Source organism: Marmota marmota, unplaced genomic scaffold, assembly GCF_001458135.2.
Source record: "Marmota marmota marmota unplaced genomic scaffold, marMar, whole genome shotgun sequence".
Lineage (NCBI taxonomy): Eukaryota > Metazoa > Chordata > Mammalia > Rodentia > Sciuridae > Marmota > Marmota marmota.
The window spans coordinates 6,903,621-6,924,732 of NW_026000119.1; the positions used below are offsets into that span (position 1 = coordinate 6,903,621).

The 21,112-nt window shown below is 39.2% G+C and overlaps 1 protein-coding gene across 4 annotated transcripts in view; it reads right to left on the bottom strand.

Moving 5' to 3' along the window:
• The window catches only part of Anxa3 (annexin A3), a 92,008-nt gene that overhangs the window by 20,503 nt on the left and 50,393 nt on the right, over nucleotides 1-21,112 (bottom strand). For 3 of the 4 annotated variants that reach the window (XM_048784786.1, XM_048784788.1, XM_048784787.1), the window contains one exon: nucleotides 20,557-20,679. In XM_048784786.1, the coding sequence (XP_048640743.1) occupies nucleotides 20,557-20,679 (123 nt within the window). Of the gene's footprint in view, nucleotides 1-14,804; nucleotides 15,062-20,556; nucleotides 20,680-21,112 lie in introns of those variants that run through there. The other variant, XM_048784789.1, reaches the window with a different exon arrangement.

Genomic DNA, 21,112 nt, shown 5'->3' on the forward strand with positions numbered 1-21,112 from the left:
GGGGTGGGTAGGAAGAGAGCTTATTTTAGAAATTGACTGGTGACCTAAGGAAGAATTGAAGTTGCTGTTCAAATCCAAAATCCATCTGCCGGCATCATTCCTTCCTCTTCGTTGGAAGAGCGTCTAACTGTTAAGGCCTTCAGTTGATCAGATGAAGCCCACCCACATGATGGGAGATAATTTGCTTAACTCAGAGTCTCCTGATTTAAATGTTAATCTCATCTAAAAATGCTTTCACAGAAATATCCAGAATAGTGTTTGAGCAACTATGTGGATACTGTGATCTAGCCAAGTTGATATGCAAAATTAACCATCCAGTCCCTATTCACCTAAACCCACTTTTCACTTGTGCCTCCTGGCTCCTTTCAGAGCTTTCCTGGGAAGGCATTGTTCTCCCAGTTGTCTTCAGCATGAGGCTGCTCCTTGCAGTGCCTCTAGTCAGAGGGTCAGCGGGGGCGGCCAGCTTCCTTCCTTCAGCAGCGTGCTTCCTCTTGCTACCCTCCCCTGCTCTCATCTTCGTCCTTCTGAAGTCTGTGCCAAGCTCAGCGCTGTGACTCCATTCCACTTTCTAATGCTCCTGCAGCAGCTGACAGTCATCCCTTCACCTCTTTCCTGCCCATTGCCATTAAATTTATGGACTACAATCTCCACATTAACCTTTCAAGTTCCTGGACCCCGTGGACTCTCAGGCTCATCTGTTTCTGAGACATCATCCCCTGTGAAGCCACAGCCTGTCATCTCCTCATCCCACCCAGTGAACCCATGTCCAGCTTCCCTGCCATCTCTCCTACTTCCCACGTCTATCCCACTTTGTTCACTGATTCTGCTCACCTTCGCTGCCTCCTGTCTTGTTTGCTAGGATCACAGACTCTTTGTGCCTCCACATCCTAGACTTGACTTTCAAAGAACATATGGAAATAAACGTAATGTCACAGGGAGGGAGTAACATTTTAGATAATAATTGGATGGGATCCTCTCTTCCTCTTCTATTTTTATTTATTTGTGTGTTGCTGGGGATTATAGGCAGGGCCTTGCCCATGATAGGCAAGCATTGCACTTCTAGGCCCCTCTCCTTTTCTTTTTATTGCTCCTATTCTGCATCTTCCTCTCTTATTCATTTCCTTTTCTCCTTTCCAAGTTACTTTGTGATTTTTGGAGGAAAAGACAGAACTCTGAATATACAGATCATTTCCTACTCAGTGTTACATAACTTTAGTTACATCATGGCTCCTACCTCTCCATTTATCTCCTACATCTATTAGTGACTCCCCAGCACACCAACTCAGAGGGTTTACCTTTCTAAATTATTTCTGCCGTCATAAACCATCATTTTCTTCCCCCAACTCCTTCAGTTACACCTTCTACTTTGAAATGACTGCTGAAACTCGTCCTTCCTGTGTGCCTCCACAGAAGCAGATGCTGAGAAAAGGATCCAGGGATCCCAGGAAGCACTGGGAAGCAGGTGCAGAAATGAGACAGAGGGTAAGGAAGCCAACATGGGCTGCGCATGAGCACCGACAGCTGGGACTCAGTCTTCCTGGGGGTCTCTGGGAGACAGTGTAGATCCTGTCTCAAAGTTGTCCCACTTGAAAGACAGGAGCCTACAGGTACCGGTGGCCTCCCATCCTTCTTGATTGAAGCCTGCCTCAGGGACATCAACTCCCTGACATTTCTACTCTATCCTAGGAAGGATCTGCACCAATGCAGATCCTACAGCCAGATAAAGGCCACAGCCGAGTCACAGGGACTAGCAGTAAGAAGCAGTCAGCATATACAGAATGCTGAGTGGCAAAGGGACATGGGTGGGGCACTAATAACATTCTATACTTCCTACACACCTAGCTATGCTATAGCATGTAACTATTCCTGTTTCCAGATTCTAATCCTCTTATTCAGTGTGCTGGGTACTCTTGAAAATATCATTTTTATTTAATTCGGTTTACCATGGATATTGGCATTGTCTCAATTTTCCATAAGAAGAAACTAAAGTATTCAATGAAGAAACTTCACAAAAATTACTCAGCTAGTAAGTTTTGTGACTATGATTTTATTTATTTATATATTGACTGTGATTTTTTAGACTTAAAAAATCAGAAAGTAGCAGAAATCCAAGGGCAGAAACTTGGGATACCTGTTGTTGTTAGCAACAATAGGTATCCCAAGTTGTTGTTAGTAGAAGGGAGTTATCTTGGAAAGAGAGAAACTCCTCATCTAAGACTAGTTTATACCACTGTTCCCTGACTGCATTTCTTTTGACTTGTCTTTCTAAAGTTTACTAGGCTGGAATTTTACTGTTTTCATACAGAAGCCCTTATGTAATTTCTAAGAACAAAGATGTGCTAAAATGCAGTTTTCAGAATAAGTAATGACTGGAATGGACAGTAATTTATACTCAATTTTATTCAACAACTATATACCAATCACCTAATGTGTAGTAAGTACTGGGACAGGTGCTAAGAATAAAATATACACTGATGTAAGATATGAATTAGTTTTTGAATATGACATACATATATATACCATGTTATGGTTTGGATCTGGAATGTCCCCCAAATCTCTTATATTGCAGTCTTGGTCCCCAGTGCAGCAATTTTTAGAGATGGGGCTTTGGGGAAGTGATTGAATAATGAAGGATCTAACCTCATCAGTGGATTAATTCATTGATGGGTTCATAATTTGATGTCATTGTTGGGAAGTGGTGGGAATTGCAAGAGGTGGGGTCTAGTTGGAGAAGTTAGGCCATTGGCAGCATGTCCTTGAAGGATATATGGTATTTCTGGCACATCCCTCCAATCCTTCCCTCTGCTTCTGCACTACCATAAAGTGAGTGGCTTTACTCTACCAAACCCTTCTTCCATGATGTTTCTGCTTCACCACAGGCCCAGAAACAATGGAACCAGACAACCATGGACTAAAACCTCTGAAACCATGAGCCATAATAAAATCTTTCCTCCTTTAAGTTGTTTTTCCTCTGGTATTTTGTCATAGTGATGAAAGGTTGACTAATACCACAATCTCAAATTGGCTTTAATTATATGGAACCATCTACTAATTGTGGTCATTTAATTTTTGCAATTAAGATAAACCTAGTGCTCATTTTTTTTCTCAGTCTGGATCTGCCTAGACTTATTTTTGATGCTTACCAACAGTGGGTAATATTGCTATAAAAAGAGCACACTCAACACAGGATCACTAGGAGGATTTAAGAAAATAATAACTGCCAAATCCCAAGAATTTTATATAATTTATCACATTTGTCTGTACACAGTCTGTCAACTCCATGAAAACAGACTTGAATTTTTGTTCATGTAAATGCAGCTTTTAGAATAATGCTTAGCACACAGTGAGTCTTCAATTAATATTGATGTGGTGAATGAATATGGATATCATTACTCAAATTTTTGAGTTGGAATAAATACTCAAAAGTGTTTCTCAATGTTTATAGATTTTGGAGTTTTAGAAATCTTGGCTTCAATTAGTATGGGGATTTCTCAAAAAACTAGGAATAGAACTGCCATATGACCCATCTATACTACTCCATCAGTATTTATCCTGAATAATTAAAGTTAGCATACTATACTGATACTTGCATTGTATGATCACAATGTACCAATCAGAAAAAGGCAAAAAAAAAAAAAAAAGAAAGAAAGAAAAAAAGAAAGAGGCCCGGTGCAATGGTTCATGCCTGTAATCCCAGTGGCTCAGGAGACTGAGGCAGGAGGATTGCAAGTTCAAAGCCGGCCTCAGCAACTTAGCAAGTCCTTAAGCAATTTAACTAGTCTCTGTCTCAAATTTTAAAATAAAAAAATGCCTGAGGATGTGGCTCAGCCGTTAAGCACCCCTGGGTTCAGTCCCTAGTACCGAGAGAGAGAGAGAGAGAGAGAGAGAGAGAGAGAGAGAGAGAGAGAACTTTTGGGTTGTATATTGTGGCTCCAGAACTAATTAGTTGGATTCAGAGTGGTCTTAACTTTTCTGAACCTCAGTTTCTTATCTAGAAAATGGGATAACGTTATCTGTCTAATGAGATAACATATAGAGACTACTCACAGTGAGTGTTAAGAAAATGGTGCCTTGATCCCGCAACTTAGGAGGCTGAGTCAGGAGGATCACAATTAGATAGAGGCAAGCCTTAGCAACTTAGTGAGCAACTTAGCATAACCCTGCCTGAAAATACAAAATAGAAAAGGCTGTGGATACAGCTCATTGGTAGAGTGCCCTTGGGTTCAAGCCCTGGTAGAAAAAAAAAAAAAGCGCCTTTGGTTCTTGAATCAAGAAGATACCCCAAAGGATACAAGTCAGTGCTTTTAGTTCTGTTTGCTGAGAAGACACTGAAAAGTCATAAAGCCTAGGCCCAAGGGGAAACTGAATTTTTTCTTTGCAAAGGAGTCAAGGATGTGGCATAGCTTGTTATGTTGTAGAAGTTTCACATGGTGATTATACAGAATTTATAATCCTTTCTTTGCTTTCCATTAATTATTAATAATAAATCCTTTGGGAGTAAAATCCTTATGCATGTACTTAATCTTATGCATGTACTTAATATAGAGAAAGAGAATGGGGACTTGAGGAAAGATGTAAATAATAACCAATGATTACTATATTTCAGGTATTGAGTTAGGGGCTTACTTTTTCTTTCTTTCTTTCTTTTGCACGGTACTGGGAGCACTCTACCACTAAGGGCACACAGGGGCACTCTACCACTAAGCTACATTCCCATCCTTTTATTTTTATTTTTTATTTTTGAGATAGGGTCTCACCAAGTTACTTAGGCTGGCTTTGAGCTTGGAATCTGCTGCCTCAGCCTCTCAAGCATCTAGAATTACGGGTATGTGCCACTGTGCCTGGAGAGGTGCTTTACTTTCGTTATCTTATTTACTTCTTTATAGCATCTAAAATGCATCTAAGCAAGCCCTCCTTCCTGGCACCTGGATATTCCTGGCATTAAGAATTAAATAAATTTTTATACCCATTTCAGAAATAGGAGGAAGTGGTGAATCAAGAAGGCCAAGTATTTATCCTAAGTTACACAGAGAGCCAGTGGTATTTGAACCCAGAACTCCAGAGCCTAGATTCTTTTCTTTATATCTAGGAAGGGGAAGTTCAGGGATATTGTTTTTTCTTGAAGAATAACAGGACTGTCACATTGAAGAAGCCAAGAGCAGCCCAAGGGAACAGGACAACTAGGGTGTCCCTAGAGACATAATCAGAAAGAGCTGTAGAGTTTCCCTACAGGGGTTTGCTCTCTGTGGATTCTGAATTCTGGGAAATTCTGGACCTCCCAAGAACTTTAAGGCAGCACCTGGTCCCACCAAACTCTATACCCAACACCCAAAAGAAAGAATGAGGAGAAAATCAAGAAAGGCTGATTGTTGCCTGGTGGCCAGGGAAGGTCTCCACAATGAACTAATTAGAAGTAGACTAAACAGTGCAAAAACTTTTCTTTCTTTTGTCAATGTTGCTGAAATTAGCCAGGAATTAAAGCAGAGGGCTGAGGAAGAGAGGAAGGAAGTGCTTTTCTCCCTGTCACCAAATCTTCTTTCCAGAAATATGTCTGGATAAATTGTGGACATACTCCAGTCATTGTTCTGTAATTTAGACTCCAGTGATGTCAGGCTAAAGTGTAGGCTGGTTACACAGAGGATCTGAAATAATTATTAGGGACTCTAGGCTTGTTGGTCTCACCTTTTGGTTACATAGAGAGAGAGCATATTCTGTTGCTTCCTTGGAGTCCTGAGGTTTGGGGTGAGGCACGTGAACCAGAAAAATAGACTGTTACCAGATGATGGTTGATCTGGACCACCCACTTCCTAGGAAGGAATCAGCTTTGAGTGTTCACAAGATGGACCTGAGCCTGGCTCTAATCCTTGAAAGGGTGGTCTGTATGGCTCCAGTGTCTGGACAATAGGCAATTGAATCGGCATCTATTCCTTAGCTCCAGAACAATGAAGACAAATTGGCTTCTAGCTGACGTCAACAGATAGGACTCCATTAAGAGATATCTGAAGTCGAAGTTGGAGAGAAAAAGCAGAGAGAGAGAGAGAGAGAGAGAGAGAGACAGGGAGGTCAGAACGAGTGACATTTAAGGACGGACTCTGTGTGATATTCAGTGCCCAAGTAAGTCCCTTTCACTGAAGATTAACAGTGCACTTAACTCATGTACTATTTGAAGCATGATTTCCCAATATAACCAAAGAATTACTGATGGAGACAGTTTGGGGGAGCTCATTCTCATCTCATTGATGTATGATATATGATACACATTTCTTTATGTCTTCAAAGTTCCTGCCAATCAATTCCTTTAATACCCAGCTCAAAGGTTACAATTCCCAGTAACTGGTTCCCTGACATATCTAATTAATCATTCATTTGAGCTCCAGGTACCTTTTATAAAAAAAAATATTTAATTTTTAGTTGTAATTGGACACAATATCTTTATTTTATTTTTATGTGGTGCTGAGGATCGAACCCAGGGCCTTGCACATGCTAGGCGAGCGCTCTACCGCTGAGCCACACTCCCAGCCCCTCCAGGTACCTTTTAATAACAAAACTTTCTTATAATTCAAGTAAAATATATTTTAAATACTTTTTTGATTAGGTGGACACAATACTTTTATTTAATTTATTTATTTTTATGTGGTGCTGAGGATCGAACCCAGTGCCTCACAAGTGCCAGGTGAGCATTCTACCACTGAGCCACAACCCCAGCCCTCAAGTAAAATATTTTAAAATTATTAAGCCAATTTGGCCGGGTGTAATGGTGTGAGATGGTAATTCCAGCTACTCAGGAGGCTAAGGCAGGAGAATCACAAAAGTTAAGGCTACCTGGGCAACTTTGTGAGATCCTGTCTCAAAATTTGAAACAAAAAGAGCTGGGGATATAGCTCAGTGGTAGAGCACCTCTGGGTTTCATCCCCAGTACTGCAAAAACAAAAACAAAAACAAATACAAGCACACCAAACCAAGTCCTTAAGCCAACAAGTTGTTGAAAATATAGCTTAGAAAAGAGAAGAAAATGGGTCAGCTACATATTTATGACCCAGAAGTAAACAGGTAACCATGTACATTTTTTTCAGTCAGTCTGGTCTTCTGTTTCCCACTATTTGGTCAACTCACTTTTTTCCATTTAACAAAATATCGTGTCTCTTTTATATGTGTGTGTCTATCTCTGTCTCTCTCAACCCTCACCTTTACTTGTCAACTTTAGGGTACACAGTAGTCCATAGCATTTTTAATAGCCTTGTAATGACATCACCTTTTTCTGCAGTACTGGGCCATTCTGAGTACTTACATGCATTGATCCATTTAATCTTTGTATTCCCAGGTGGTTTGTTTAATTATTGTAATTCAAATTTCACGAATAAGGACAGTGATATATAAAGGGTTCAAATAATTTGTCCACAATCACACAGCTAGTAACTTAAGAGCTGGAATTTGAACAAAGTAGGTTGACCCTAGACTTAACAACTGTGCTTGAATTGAGCACCTAGTAATCAGCAGTTCCTTCAAAAATCTTATCCCTTATTTTGCAAGTTATAAGCAACAATGTGAAAATCTTGTCTGAGATCCATCAGCTGCTAGGTAGGGGCAACCCTGTCTGCCAGATCCTGACCCCATCCTCCTCCATCACCACCACACTGCCCTTGCAAACTAGCTAAGCATCTTTCTTTATTCCCCTTCTTCATTCCCTGGATGGTCAACTCCGTGAGGTTAGGAAATGGATAGCCTTACTCATCTCTGTAATCCCAGTGCATGGCACAGTTCCTGGACTATGGTGACCGTACAATAAATGTTGAAGGAATAAAGGACTGAAGGATGCATGAAATGATCAGATAACACCTATTTTAATAGAATTTGCAGTGTGTGACCCAAGTTTTTTGTTAAGGACTTGGCTCTCCAACACAACACAGAGCAAAACAAGAAGTTAAAGATTTCCACACTGAAATCTCTGAGCTCCATCTGAGGTATGTGGCCAGGAGCATCAATGTAGGCCAGTTGTGCTCTGGATTGGGGCAGTTCCCTCCAGGGAGAGCAAATTCGCCCCTGTTCTTGCCAACTTCCTCTCCCTGGGACCTTGGTTCTCCTCCTCCCCCTCCTCCACACCGTGGCATGCTCTTTGCGTAGGAGCTGACTTTGTCTCAATATCCTTTCTCAAAATTCTCCTTTGCCTGGTGGTGAATATTGTATCAATTGGCAAATAACATCTGTTGTTTCAGAGCAATGTCAGGGCTCTGCAAGTCACCTTGGACCATTTTTTTTTTTTTAAATTGCTACTCCAGTTTCATAGAACTTGTGCCAAAAGAGGACACATGCATATCTTGACAGCCAGTTTTCTCTAAAGCACAGTTGTGTTCTAAAACATACAATTGAATGGACTGTTTTTGGCGTCTTGGGTTTGGGGGTTGGGATTTCTTTTTACAGTTTGCTGCTGCAGCCATTCAATGTTACTCCTACTCAGTCACCCTCCTCTTCACCCTCTCTCTTTCACTTTGACTTTGTAAAATCTATAAAAAGGAAAAAAAAAAAAAAAACAACTCTGATTTGTTTTAACTAGAAGAAATACAGCACCCGTAAAATGGCTTAAGCACAAAGCAACTAATACTTACTCAGTTCTCACAGTCCCATGGGAGATGTACAGAGAGTGGGTGGGAAAGATCTGAGCTTGTCAGTTTGCTGGGGTGGGTTGAAAAGAAATCTGGGGTACTTTCCATGCTTCATAAAACAAGGTTTCATAGGCAGGAAATTACCAAGAGGTCCGCTTTGTCTTCTTTCCTACTTACAAACTAGAAGAGAACTTTACAACATCCCAAAATCCCCCAAGTGAATGAGTATAAGCTATTGTGAGTCTTCCAAACTGAGTCAAAGAACAATGGCTTACATTTATTGAGCACTTTAAAGGGTGCAGGCGCTGTGCTAAGTATTTTACCTAAACTAACTGACGGAAATCTCACACCATCCTCAACAATAAATGCTTTTGCCATCCTGGCTTTTCCAATGAGGAAATAAGGCACAGAAAGTTAGACAACTTGCTTACTCATATGTCACACAATTAACAACGGATGGGTAGAAAATAAGCCCAGAGAACTTGTCTTCCTTCCAATCCTGCAATCACCAAGGTAGACTCATTTAACTCCCTTTGTCAAAGGACACATTTGGCAATGTAACACTGATGTCTTTGAGAAATTCCCTGAGACCTTCCAAGGCCAGTCTTAAGAGACATTATTGCTGTGCAGTCCTAAAATAAGTATCATTTATTCTTTTATTGAACATTTATTATATTATATTCACTAGGTAAGTCTATGCAAGTGCAATTACTAGTAACTCATTTTTATTGAGTTAAATTATTTATATGCTTCATCTCATTTAATCCTCACAATTCTGTGAGGTAGGTACTGTTATTATAAATAATCCAGTTTTAGGGAGGATAAGTATTTGTCAAGTACTTAATTGCTATACAGACTGGTGTATAAGTAGGGAAGCCAGAATTTGAATGCACTTTGATCTGACCCAAAAAAGCAATGCACAAATTGGGGGTTATTGATGTGATACACAATTTTTATGGAAATATAGAAAGGAGAGTACACACAGAATAAAAATATAAATTATATGATTTAAACATTTTCTTCAAATTGCCCTCACAAATAGGCTAGAGAATCTTCTATTCAGTGTCTTCATTTGCCATTTTTTTGCAACTCCTGATTTATAGACCAAACATTCTATTACTCTACAACAAGAGGCACAAATCTCTTATCTTCTGCAGTTTGCCAATCACAGAGCCCAGGATTCTTCCCAGCTCATGATTTTTCTCCTTCATTGTCTTCAGGGACTAAACTTAGTGTTTATCAAGCTGATCTGAGTGCACTCACTTATGCAATTATCTGTGGCAGTTAACATATACTTCATGTAAACGCAGATGGTCCTGGGAATCCTGAGAAGCCAGAGGATTGAATTAAAGGATCTTCAGGTTCCATTAAGAAAGAGTTTACAGTGACAATTAGATGCCTGGATCGTGACAAATCTCCTAAAGAAGATGATTCAAACAGTTCATATTTAGACCAGTTATTCTGAAGCAAGTAAAGTAGACTTTGCCATTTGGACACAAAGCCATGGGGTGCACTTTGAAGTTGACCTGCCACCTTGTGGAAATTGGAGGCACTAAAAACATGGCCCTTGAATGATACACTATAATAATAATAATATCATATAGGCTAATATTTATTTTCTTTCTTTGTTTATGAGACAGGATCTCACTATATATCCCAGGCTGGGTCTCAAACTCCTGGGTTCAAGTGACCCTCCCATCTCAGCCTCCTCGGTAATAGTAGTACCTACCTTGTAAGTTTGTCTTAAAATTAAAATAAAAATTTTAGAATTAAAATTTTACAAATAAGTAGCTGGGACTCTAGGTGGCATACACCTAGAGTCCTATGTTTGGCTTAAGAGAACATTTACTGAGGTTATTAACTGAGCTGCAAACCTTTTAAATGTTTTCTCTTTTATATATATATATATATATATATATATATATATATTCATACCTTCAAAGTAGGTACTATTACTGTCCCCATTTTAAAGGTGAGGAATACGTGGCTTCAAAGGATAATTTGTCTGAAGTCAACAGATCTGGGCATCCTGACCCCAAGGCCCATGAACTTAACCTTGGAACTGCTCCTGTGCTATATACTGTCCCTCTTATTCAGACAGGTGTTTAAGTATTTTAAAAAGTAGTTCTTCAAAAGGATCATTAACAGTTGTCTTTAAATAGCTTCATCCTATCAGAATAATCAGAAATAGGCTTTCAGCAGCTCCAGCTGGTCCAGAGTATCTCAGGAAAGATGAATAGAAGGGTTGGAGGAGGAGAGCTTCCTGGGTTTCCTCTGATTATCTCTGTTGTTTTTCTTTCTGTTGTTCTCTCACATGATCACAACTCCCTTCACATTCTCACTCATGCACAGATAAGTTTAAAGTTCAACTGAACCGAATCCTAAACCTGGGCTTCCCTACTTTACAATGTTGGACTAGTTATCTAAGGTTTCCAACTCTCATTTTCCTTATTCATAAAATGGGGATATATTGACACATAACTATGCTTTGTTTCAGAACATGTTTACAATAAGTGATATATGAAATCTAAGATATCTAGCACAGTATTTGGAATATATAGAAAGTTCTCAATTCAATTTTTTTGGGGGGGGGGTACCAGGGATTGAACCAAGGGGTGCTTAAAAACTGAGTTACATGTTCACATGTTCAGCCCTTTTTTGGGGGTTGGAGGGTACTGGAGATTGAACTCAGGGGCACTTGATCACTAAGCCACATCCCAAGCCCTATTTTGTATTTTATTTGGAGACAAGGTCTCACTGAGTTGCTTAGTGCCTCACTTTTGCTGAGGCTGACTTTGAACTCTTAATCCTCTTGCCTCAGTCTCTGGAGCCACTGGGATTACAGGCATGTACCAACATGCCCAGGCCTCAATTCAAATTTAAAATAAAAGCTAAAATATTCTAATACAATACTGTAATTGTGTATTACATTTTAATAGCATTTGATACTTTTCAAGGTTATTCCTATCAGTATTTCCTGTGCTCCTTAAAACACTCTGGTCTGGCTGGCAGGAAAGTTCTTCTACCTTGCCTTATAAATCATTACCGTGAATATTTACTGGGCACCTACTACGATGGAATTTAGAGATATCAATGTATATATGGTCATTCAGAACAGCTTAATGGTTCATCCCTTTCTATGGAGATAAAGGCTACTTCTGTGGCCATCATGGGGCACCCTATTGTCAAGAATGCATAAGGGGTAGACAGCCAGAGGGAAGAGAGAGGAGGCGAATGAGGGAGGGAGCCAGGATGGGTCAGGGGGGAAGGAAGGAAGAAATGTGGGGAAGCTCTACTGGTACAAAACATTTTTTCCCAGGAGAAAAGAGAACAATTAATGTTAAAATCTGCAGGGATAGAGAGTCCTTCTCCACAACTCTGAACAATGTGGCCAAGGTTGAGTTAATACTTTGCAATGCCCTTTTAGGAGTTTGACTTAATGTTACATAAAGGGAATCCCATATGCATTTAAACTTGTTGCTTCTCCAAAAAGTTCCAATATCCTGGCCAGCTTACAATATTTCTCTTGTTAGTGATGGGTAGCTTGGAAAGAGTACTTTGTACATGGATAAAATTTTCACCAAGGCTCTCCACCTAGGAAGGTGAGGTATAATTACATGTTTAAATAGCCACTCAAATTCACTTGCATAGTTCATATGCTTAGAATAAAAGGAATCTCATTCATTCGACAAAGATTTCTCATGTGGCTTTTACATGCTGAGCACTATTTCAAGCACCAGGGACACAGCAGTGACGAAACAGACAAAAATCCCTGCTGTCAAGCAGCTCACATTCTGGGATTGAAAAGAATAGTGACCCTGGAATGGAAAAATCCTAAGGCCAAATAGTGGTTCAGAGCTGGGACAAAGGAGTGAGGCTACTTGTGATTAGATCCTGACTCTTCTGAAGGCAAAACCATTTCCTTTCTCTAAGCTCCATTTCTGTACTGTGAGTTAGTACTTATATTGTAAGGTTGCTTGAGGTTTAGCAATTTAAAATAGATTACACTGGTCAGGTGTGGTGGTGCATGCCTATAGTACCAGCTACTCAGGAGACCAAGGCAGGAGGATCTTTTGAGGCTAGAAGTTTGAGATCAGATGGGGCAAAGGAGTAAGAATCCTTCTAAATAAAATAAAATCAACTACACTGTTGAACATTGTACCTGACACAGTGTAAGCACTCAGTGAATATTTATTGATTTATTCCTTGGTGACAGATGCATTTACCACATTACTTAAGACAAAATTGTAGGAGCATTCTTGATACATGATGACTTTGGATCAGTGTTTGCTCAATTTTGTCTCTGAAATATTGAGGATTTTTGTTGTTGTTGTGCTTCCTTATCATCATCTTACTTCAGTGACATTTCTAATACTGATTATAGAACTAACTTGCTAAGTTAGTTAAGTAGGTTGCTAAGTGGGTTCCCTGACTCTAGCTTTCTTCTCCAATACCTTCTTCATTCCAACCTGCCATGGTTTGTATATGGTTAAGTACGTTCCCAAGGGTTCATGTGATGAACTTTAGTGTGTGTTTGTGTGGTGCTGGGGATTGAACCCAGGGCTTTGTGCATTCTAAGCACATACTTCAACCACTGAGCTACAGCTCACCTCCATGTGTTGAAATGAAATTCCTGTTCTGAGGTATTAAGAAAAGCAGAAATTTAGTAAGTGTTTAGAGGTGGAACCTTTAGGAGTGATAAGGATTAGATGAGGTCATCAGGGTTGAGCCCCTTATAATTAAATACTGTGGCTTTATGTGAGGAAGAAGAGAGAGCTCCCTGTCTCTTGCTATGTGATGCCCTGAGCTTCCCTGGGCAAAGAGGCCATCACCAGATGTGGACATATAAATCTTCATAACTACGAGCTAAATAAACCTCTTCTCTTTATAAAATCATCTAGCCTTAGGTATTTTGCTACAATAATGTAAAATGGGTTAATGTGTCCTCTAATCAATTAAATTTTGACAACATCTTGTCATTTCCCTAACTGCAATCCTCCTAGAAGGTTCCTCCCATGACTCCTCCTTGCTTAATAATCTGACCCTTGCTTATTCACCTTACCTGTACTCCAAGCCTCAACCACACCAATGTTTTGGTGAAGCTGTGCACACACCATGAAAGTTCATAGCTCTATACCTGCAAGTGCTTTCATCTGTGTGGAGTTCCTACCTTCTTTTCTATTGGTTGAGTTTGTAACCTTCAAAAGGCTGAATTTCTGCTTCCTGTCCACAATGTCATTTCCCTGGGAGTGTTCAGTACACACTGTGCTTGCTACATTTATTGGCTTGCAGGTCTTCCTAAACAGACTTAAAGTTCCCTGGAAAAAGAAAATGTGTCTCAGTGTCTTTTTTGCATCTAACACTTATTCAACACAGGCTTGGTGTGTGGTAGGTGAGCTGAAGTCTACTCAGAAATGCCTGCAGTGCTGTCATGATCATTTTGGTGTGCTTGGACGTATTAATGACAGCTAACAGCACTTGAATTCCAACAATGTCAGTGAGTATAAGCATTACTTTATTCCTTGGGGATACACACATTTACTAAATCACTTAAGCCAAAATTGTAGGGGCATACTTGATACCTGATGACTTCAATTACCATGTTTACTCCATTTTTTTTCCTCCTAAATATTTGAGTGGGTTTTTTTTTTAAAATTCTCCCTTACCATCATCTTAGTTCAAGTCACATTTTAGGTATTGATTATAGAACTAACTTGCTAAGTGGGTTCCCTGCGTCTAGCTTTCTTCTCCTGTATATTCTTCCTTCCCACCTGCTACAGTTTAGATATGGTTTGGCACAGGGATAAGCACTTCAGAGACATCAGCTTAAGTACTCTTTACCATCCTATGACTCAAAAGCCCTGGACTCAGACATAGCTGCTGCAGTATGCTCATTTTATTCTAGACTGATAATTCCAACTGCAAGTTTTTACTTTATGTATTTCATATCAGCCAAGGTATGTCTTATTATGTCCCATTCAAAAAGAACATGAAGGTTATATTTTTTCCAAAGTACAGTTTTGCTGTCTTGGGGGGAAAAGACACCTAAGAGGCTTGATTGTAAATACCCATTTCTGGGAAAGTAGCATTTAGCATACACAACCACAATTCATGCTTGCCATTTCGACTGGAAGTGGTAAAATGAATTGTTCAGCAGATGTGTTCTGTGGTCTGAAAGAACTTAGGCATTGAAACTCCCAGAACTTGAAAGGTTAGGACACAGTCACATACATCTTTATTTTTAGTTTTTTAAAGACTGTGATTAATAAAGTAATAGATAAACTAAAGCATCAACAGATTTTATAACAAATGTTTTAAAATACCATTAGTCGATAGCCTAGGTACCATACATATTGGTAGACTTTAAAAAGAAATAGACAAATTACATACATTTAACAAAGGCAGTGATTTTTATTACCCTGCTTTATATGCAGTGGTTTAAATCTATACGAAGATTCTGACTTCCTAAGCAGAAATATAGTTTGGATAGTATTAGCAGATCCTTAATACCTCTTGATAGATTTCATTTATTTATTTTTAAAAATTACATTATAAATGAGATGCTCTAAAATANCGCAGCTCTTTGTATTTTTCATTTTGAGACAGGGTCTCGCTGAGTTGCCTAGGTTGACCTTGAACTTGTGATCCTCCTGCCTCAGCTTCTTGAGTCACTGGAATTATAGGCATGCACCACCATGCCTGGTTTAGGGCACATTAATTTTTCTTAAGAAACTAACTAAATGCTTCTGTGGGCCTGTGTACCATGGTTCTCTCTTCTCCCAACTTTGAGCCCATCTTTCACTCTTCACACTTCATCAATCCTGCCAATTCTCTCATTGTGGTATTTTAGAGTCTATTCCTTTCCCAAAAGTGACCACGGCAAATCTAATCTAGGTTTTCATCTCTTGTCACTAGTGTGACTACAGATTCATTAAGCTCTACCCAAGGTGTTAATTACTATATTTGTAAATCAAATGCCATGACCAGCATACCCCTCAAGAGTAAAAACATTTTCCTAGCCCTCATCTTACTTTTCTGTCAGCAGGACATAGCATCCTGTTCATTTTGTCTTGGAAACATTTTCTTCCCTTGAGTGCTGTTCTTTCTACACGCAGGCCTGGCCTAGCTTCCTCTCCTTCACAGACTCCTCCTCTTCTAGCCAGCCATTAGATATTAGTGATGGTTAAAGCTCAATTCTAAGCTTTCTTCTCCTCTCATTCTATATTTTCTTCCTAAAGGGACATATTTCATTTTCAAAGTCTATCTCATCAAAGTCCACTATCAGTCTTGTGGACATTTCGACTTACATGTTCCAAAGGCATCTCAGACTCATGAACTTTCTCCCACTCTCCAGAAAGAGGAAGCCATAAGACCTGACCCTCTTCTGGGAAATGGCACCACATTCTGCTTCCTGACTTAGAATCCTGGGTGTCATCCTTGATACCTGTTCCTCACTCCTCACACCAAGATATCAAACCGAGTCCCTCAAGTTGTATCTACTAAAAATCTTTTGAATCCTTGCCTTTCCTTTCTTTGCAACCAACCCACAGCTACTAGAATATGACTGTCCTAACTCACATTCTCCATCTCTTCTAGCTCATGTTCAATTCATTCTCCATAGTCACAGGGATCTTTTCAATGCTCATGACCCTGTCTTGCATAAAACTCTTTGCTAGCTAGCTTCTCATTACTCTTCAGCTGAAGACACACATCCTTAAACATTATCAAAAAGTTCCTGCATGATCTGGTTCTTTTATCCTCATTTTTAATTATGATCAAAATATCTCACCCATGAGATCTTTTCATTTGCAATTCCTTTTATTAGAATGCCCTACCTCCATAGCCTTCAGCCTTGTTATTATCATTTATCAGATCAGAATAAGAATTTCCTCAGAGAAGCCTTTCCTGTCAGTCAAGCTCTTGTGTTATGTGATCTTATAGCACAATATCTCTTTCCCTCATAGTACCATAGTCGTGATTTTACATTTATTTATAATTATAACAGGAAATATAGTTCCTTCCCTAGAATTGTAACCCTAAACCTGGCATATTACATGCATCTAATAGATATTTTAAACTAAATGAATGTAATACAAATTCCCTGATTTCAAAGCTCTTTTTAACTGAACTCATCTTGGCACTTGGATTTTATTTCTTAATATTGCCTGACATAGACTCTAATCAAGTAAATGCCTTATCGCTTCTTTTCCTCCTGCCTCTCATTATAGTTGTGTTTCCAGAATGTTCATCTTGGAACCATGTTGACCAGCAGAACAGCTGGCCCATAGGAGATACTCAGTGCATGCTGTCGAACAGAGAGGCAGCAGACACTGTCTGTTCCAAGAAATATTCCCTGTCTAGCCCCAAACTTCTCTCAGTTCCTATATTTCTCTCTTTACTGATACTTAGTTGCATGTTGTTTCAATTGTCTTGTAATTTTTTATTCCTACTACAAGCCTCCACATAGGTTATGAGTTTACTGAGGGTAGCTACTGTATTTTCCATTAAGGAGCCATATTTATTAGATAGGTACATAATTTACTGACCAAATGTAATTCAATCAAATTTTCCACTAACATCTTCTTGTTAAGTAAAAGAAGATACAAATTTGCTTTTTTTTTTTTAACATCTGTTCTTCCTTTCCTTTCCATCAACCATCACATAAGAAAGGTGTTAGTAAGTAGAAAAATATTTAGAGTATTGAGGAAGGGAGAAAACTGAATTAAAGGCTTGGACAAGAAATGAAGTGGAACTCTGCCTCCTGGATTTCAGAAACTTAACCATCTTAAAAGATCCTGCTTGTCGGTAAGAAAAACATAATAAGATTAGCCAATAATGTACATTAGGTGGTAGAAATGAAAGGATTTATATTATTTCAAATCACAAACTGAACTTTTCAGTGATGGATTTTTCTTTTTATCAAACTACAAACAGTTTAAATGTTTTCTAATACGATAAGTCTCAATTACCCAGACCACTGGGGGACTGAGAGCCGTTGCTTAATTGAATTTTCTGGTTTGCTGATGGTGAACTGAAAGCCCTCTTTGTGTGTCAACCTTGTTACTGACAATTGTTATAAAATGTATGAGTCTACTTTTCTGCCTTAGTAAATACAATATGGTTAACATTATTGAATCTTCCTCTGATGATTGAAACTATTGTAATGTGTCGGGATCGATTCAAATAGAATTGAGAGTGAATAGTTGATGAAATCTGTGCTAAGCCCCAGGCAGAGTCAGTTGCTTTTTAAAGTTCCTGATTTCAGCTTTCAGGTCAACAGCATTTCTTAGAGCAGTAGGACTCAAGTCTGCCTTTCATGTCAACTAAACTTTTCGTTTGGTGTAAACACAAAGGCTAGGGCTTAAAATAATAATAAAAAAAATGTTGAAAAAAAACTGATTATGTTAATTCATTCTTCATTAAAAAGCCATTTGTGGACTCCGAAGCAGAAATGCTCTCAAGATGGCTGTGGAGAGGCCTGGCCAGGCCAATGTTTGCATCTGTTCAAGGGAGGCTATCTTGGGTAAGGTCACAGCTGCTCACAGTGACACTGGAACATGCTTTAAGCCAGGCATCACTGGTGGCCATGTTTAGGTATCATCTCCCACAAGGAAGGGGACTCCACCCTCCTAGGGAATTGAGAAGAGATAGCTGCAGAGGGGCTAACCAGGGTCAGAATCCGCACATAGTTTACAAATGATCGTCATCTGAAACTGGGTGTCTGGAGAGCATGATTCCACTCCCAGCTTTGGACTTTCAATGCTCAAGAGTGAATGCTCTCCTCTGGGCTCTGGCTGCTGGGCTGCTGCTTCCTTCTTTGTCCTAGCTTCCCCTGTGGGCCCCAATCCCCAGCTTGGTCCTTGGGGAATCCACCTGGGTCCAGCTCTCCGATGAAGATTTTTAGAGGGAGGATGGGGAAGCAGAAACAAGGAAGCCATGCAGCCTGCAGGAAGCCAGCCCTGGATTCTATCCTATCTAGTCAGTAAGGCCCTGATGATTGGGATGGTTGAGCAGCCTGGCTCAATTTCAGCTTCACTTTCTTCCAGCAAATCAGCTTGTACTGAGACTCTGAAGTCTTTCATATGTCATGTGGGGGCCAAGGTAGAAAAATGAATCAAAATAAGACTGTCAGCAAGTCTGTGGCTAATCCCTTAGTTTGCCATTTATTTACCAGTTGCCATGTTCCTATGACTTTCAACCATGGCCTTAAGGTATGGAAGCTTCTTGCACATATTTTGCCAGTCTTACTTCCTTATTAAATTATAATTAATTTGCAATTTATTTGATCTTCCTATGTATATAATTATATAAACTGAGATCTGAGAACAATGAAAATCAGATTCATTCTTTAAAATAGGAAGCAGTATAACACATTTTAGAAAGGTTGTTCTCCAAAACAGTAGAAATACAATAGACCAATCTGCTTAAAAAACCAAGAAACTATAAAAATTTGATAAATTCAATGAAATAAAATTTAAGACTTCTGCTTGGAAAAAATACCTCCAGTCAAGTAAAAGATCAAATAACAAATTGGGGAAAATATTTATAAGATAAAAGGCGAATCTACCTTCCATAAAAAGAAGTCTCAGTGGCTTGTAATCCCAGTGGCTCAGGAGACTGAGGCAGGAGGATCACGAATTCAAAGCCAGCCTCAGCAATAGTGAGGTACTAAGCAACTCAGTGAGACCCTGTCTCTAAATAAAATACAAATAGGGCCGGGGATGTGGCTCAGTGGTCAAGTGCTCCTGAGTTCAATTCTTGGTACCAAAAAAAAGTCTCAGAAATGGACCCAAAATAACAAAATCCAAAAGAAGAGGGACAAAGAATATAGAAAGATACAGCATAGAAAAAGAAATACCAATGGCATTTTAAACATGAAAACATGTTCAGTCTCACACCCAGGATAAAAAAAAAAAAAGTACTTTGAAACTACACTGAAGATATAAATTCCTAACCTCTCAGATTGTTACAACAAAAAAAAGTTTGGTTGTGGGTCAAAAATAACTTTCTGTTCCAAGGCTGTAGTGAAACAATTTCTTCTTAGAAGTGGAAAATGGAGGTCAAGTGGTAACATTTACCAAAATTTAAAAATGCACTTACATTTGTCTAAGCAATCCTGCTTCTGAGAATTTACACCTCTGACACACTTGTGCCTTATGAAATCATGTGTGCACACTGCAACACTGTTTATAACAGCATGGAATCGGAAACATCTGTTGATGTCATTGGTACAAATACTCAAACAATGGGATGATATACAACTGTTAAAAATGAGAAAGTGTCTCACCTCTGCAATGAAAAGAACTGACGCTGCAGAACCATGCCGTCTTTAGTATACAACAAAGAAGAAATGTATTGTTGTTGTTGTCATTGTTGTTTGTGGTGCTGGGACCTTGCATGTGCTAGGCAAGCACTGTACCACTGAGATACACCTGAGCCCATAAAGAGGAAATTTAAAATATGTAATTTTCCCTTACATTGTCCTAAACACTGAACTAAGTAAAAACATTGCAGTATAAGTAATAGGCAAACAACTTGCACATGTGTTTCACTAAGGAAGAAAAATTGATGGCCAGTACACCTAAAAATTTGATGAGAGGGGCTGGGGATGTAGCTCAGTGGTAGAGTGCTTGCCTAGCATGCATGGGGGAGGCCTTTTGTTCAAAATCCAGTAAAACACACACACACACACACACACACACATACACACACACAAGAAAAGAAAAAGGAAAAAAGGAAATGTTGTCTATCAGACACCTGGAATTTTACAGCTGAAAAATCAGACACTATGTTTAAGGACATTTTGCTATAATTATTTTAAATTCAGAAAACACATTTACACGTTGACAAGAAGAAATAAATTTAAGTCATATATCTTTGTGTTTTAAGTGATTTTAGAGAAAGAGGATGAATCAAGAAGGGCAAAAGACATTGGCTATTTTTAACAGAAACTTACTTTAATTGCTGAGTATAGGGAATAGCCATAATGCTTCTTGAACTCTGCTCGAATGTCCAAAAGGTCGGTTTCAGATCTGGAAACCATTATTCGGTTGAGGGTAAACTCATCAGTTCCAGCACCCTGTTAAGAAAGGCAGGTGTTGACAATGCATATCCCCTGGGTCACAAAAATGTTATGTAGATCTATGTTTATATCTATAAACTATATGTGCACAAAGTGATTCTTCTTCATTTATTTACCACCAAACTCCACCATTCATTTATTCAACAAATATTTATTGAGCCCCTGCTCTGTGCCAGAATCATGCTAAATCCTGAAGAACAGAGGAGCCATCCCTGGTAAACTTCCAGTTTTGTAAAGGATACAGGCAAGAAAGCAGGCCACTGTAAAATGGTCTGATATGGGAAATATTGGGTGCCATGGAAGTATACATTAGTGATAAGAAAGATTAAAGATTAGGAAAAGTCTGTCCAAGGAAGTGCCATTTGTAATGAAGCCTAGATAATCAGCCAGGGGAAATAGGAGTGGGTTCATATAGAGGAAAGGATGTTCT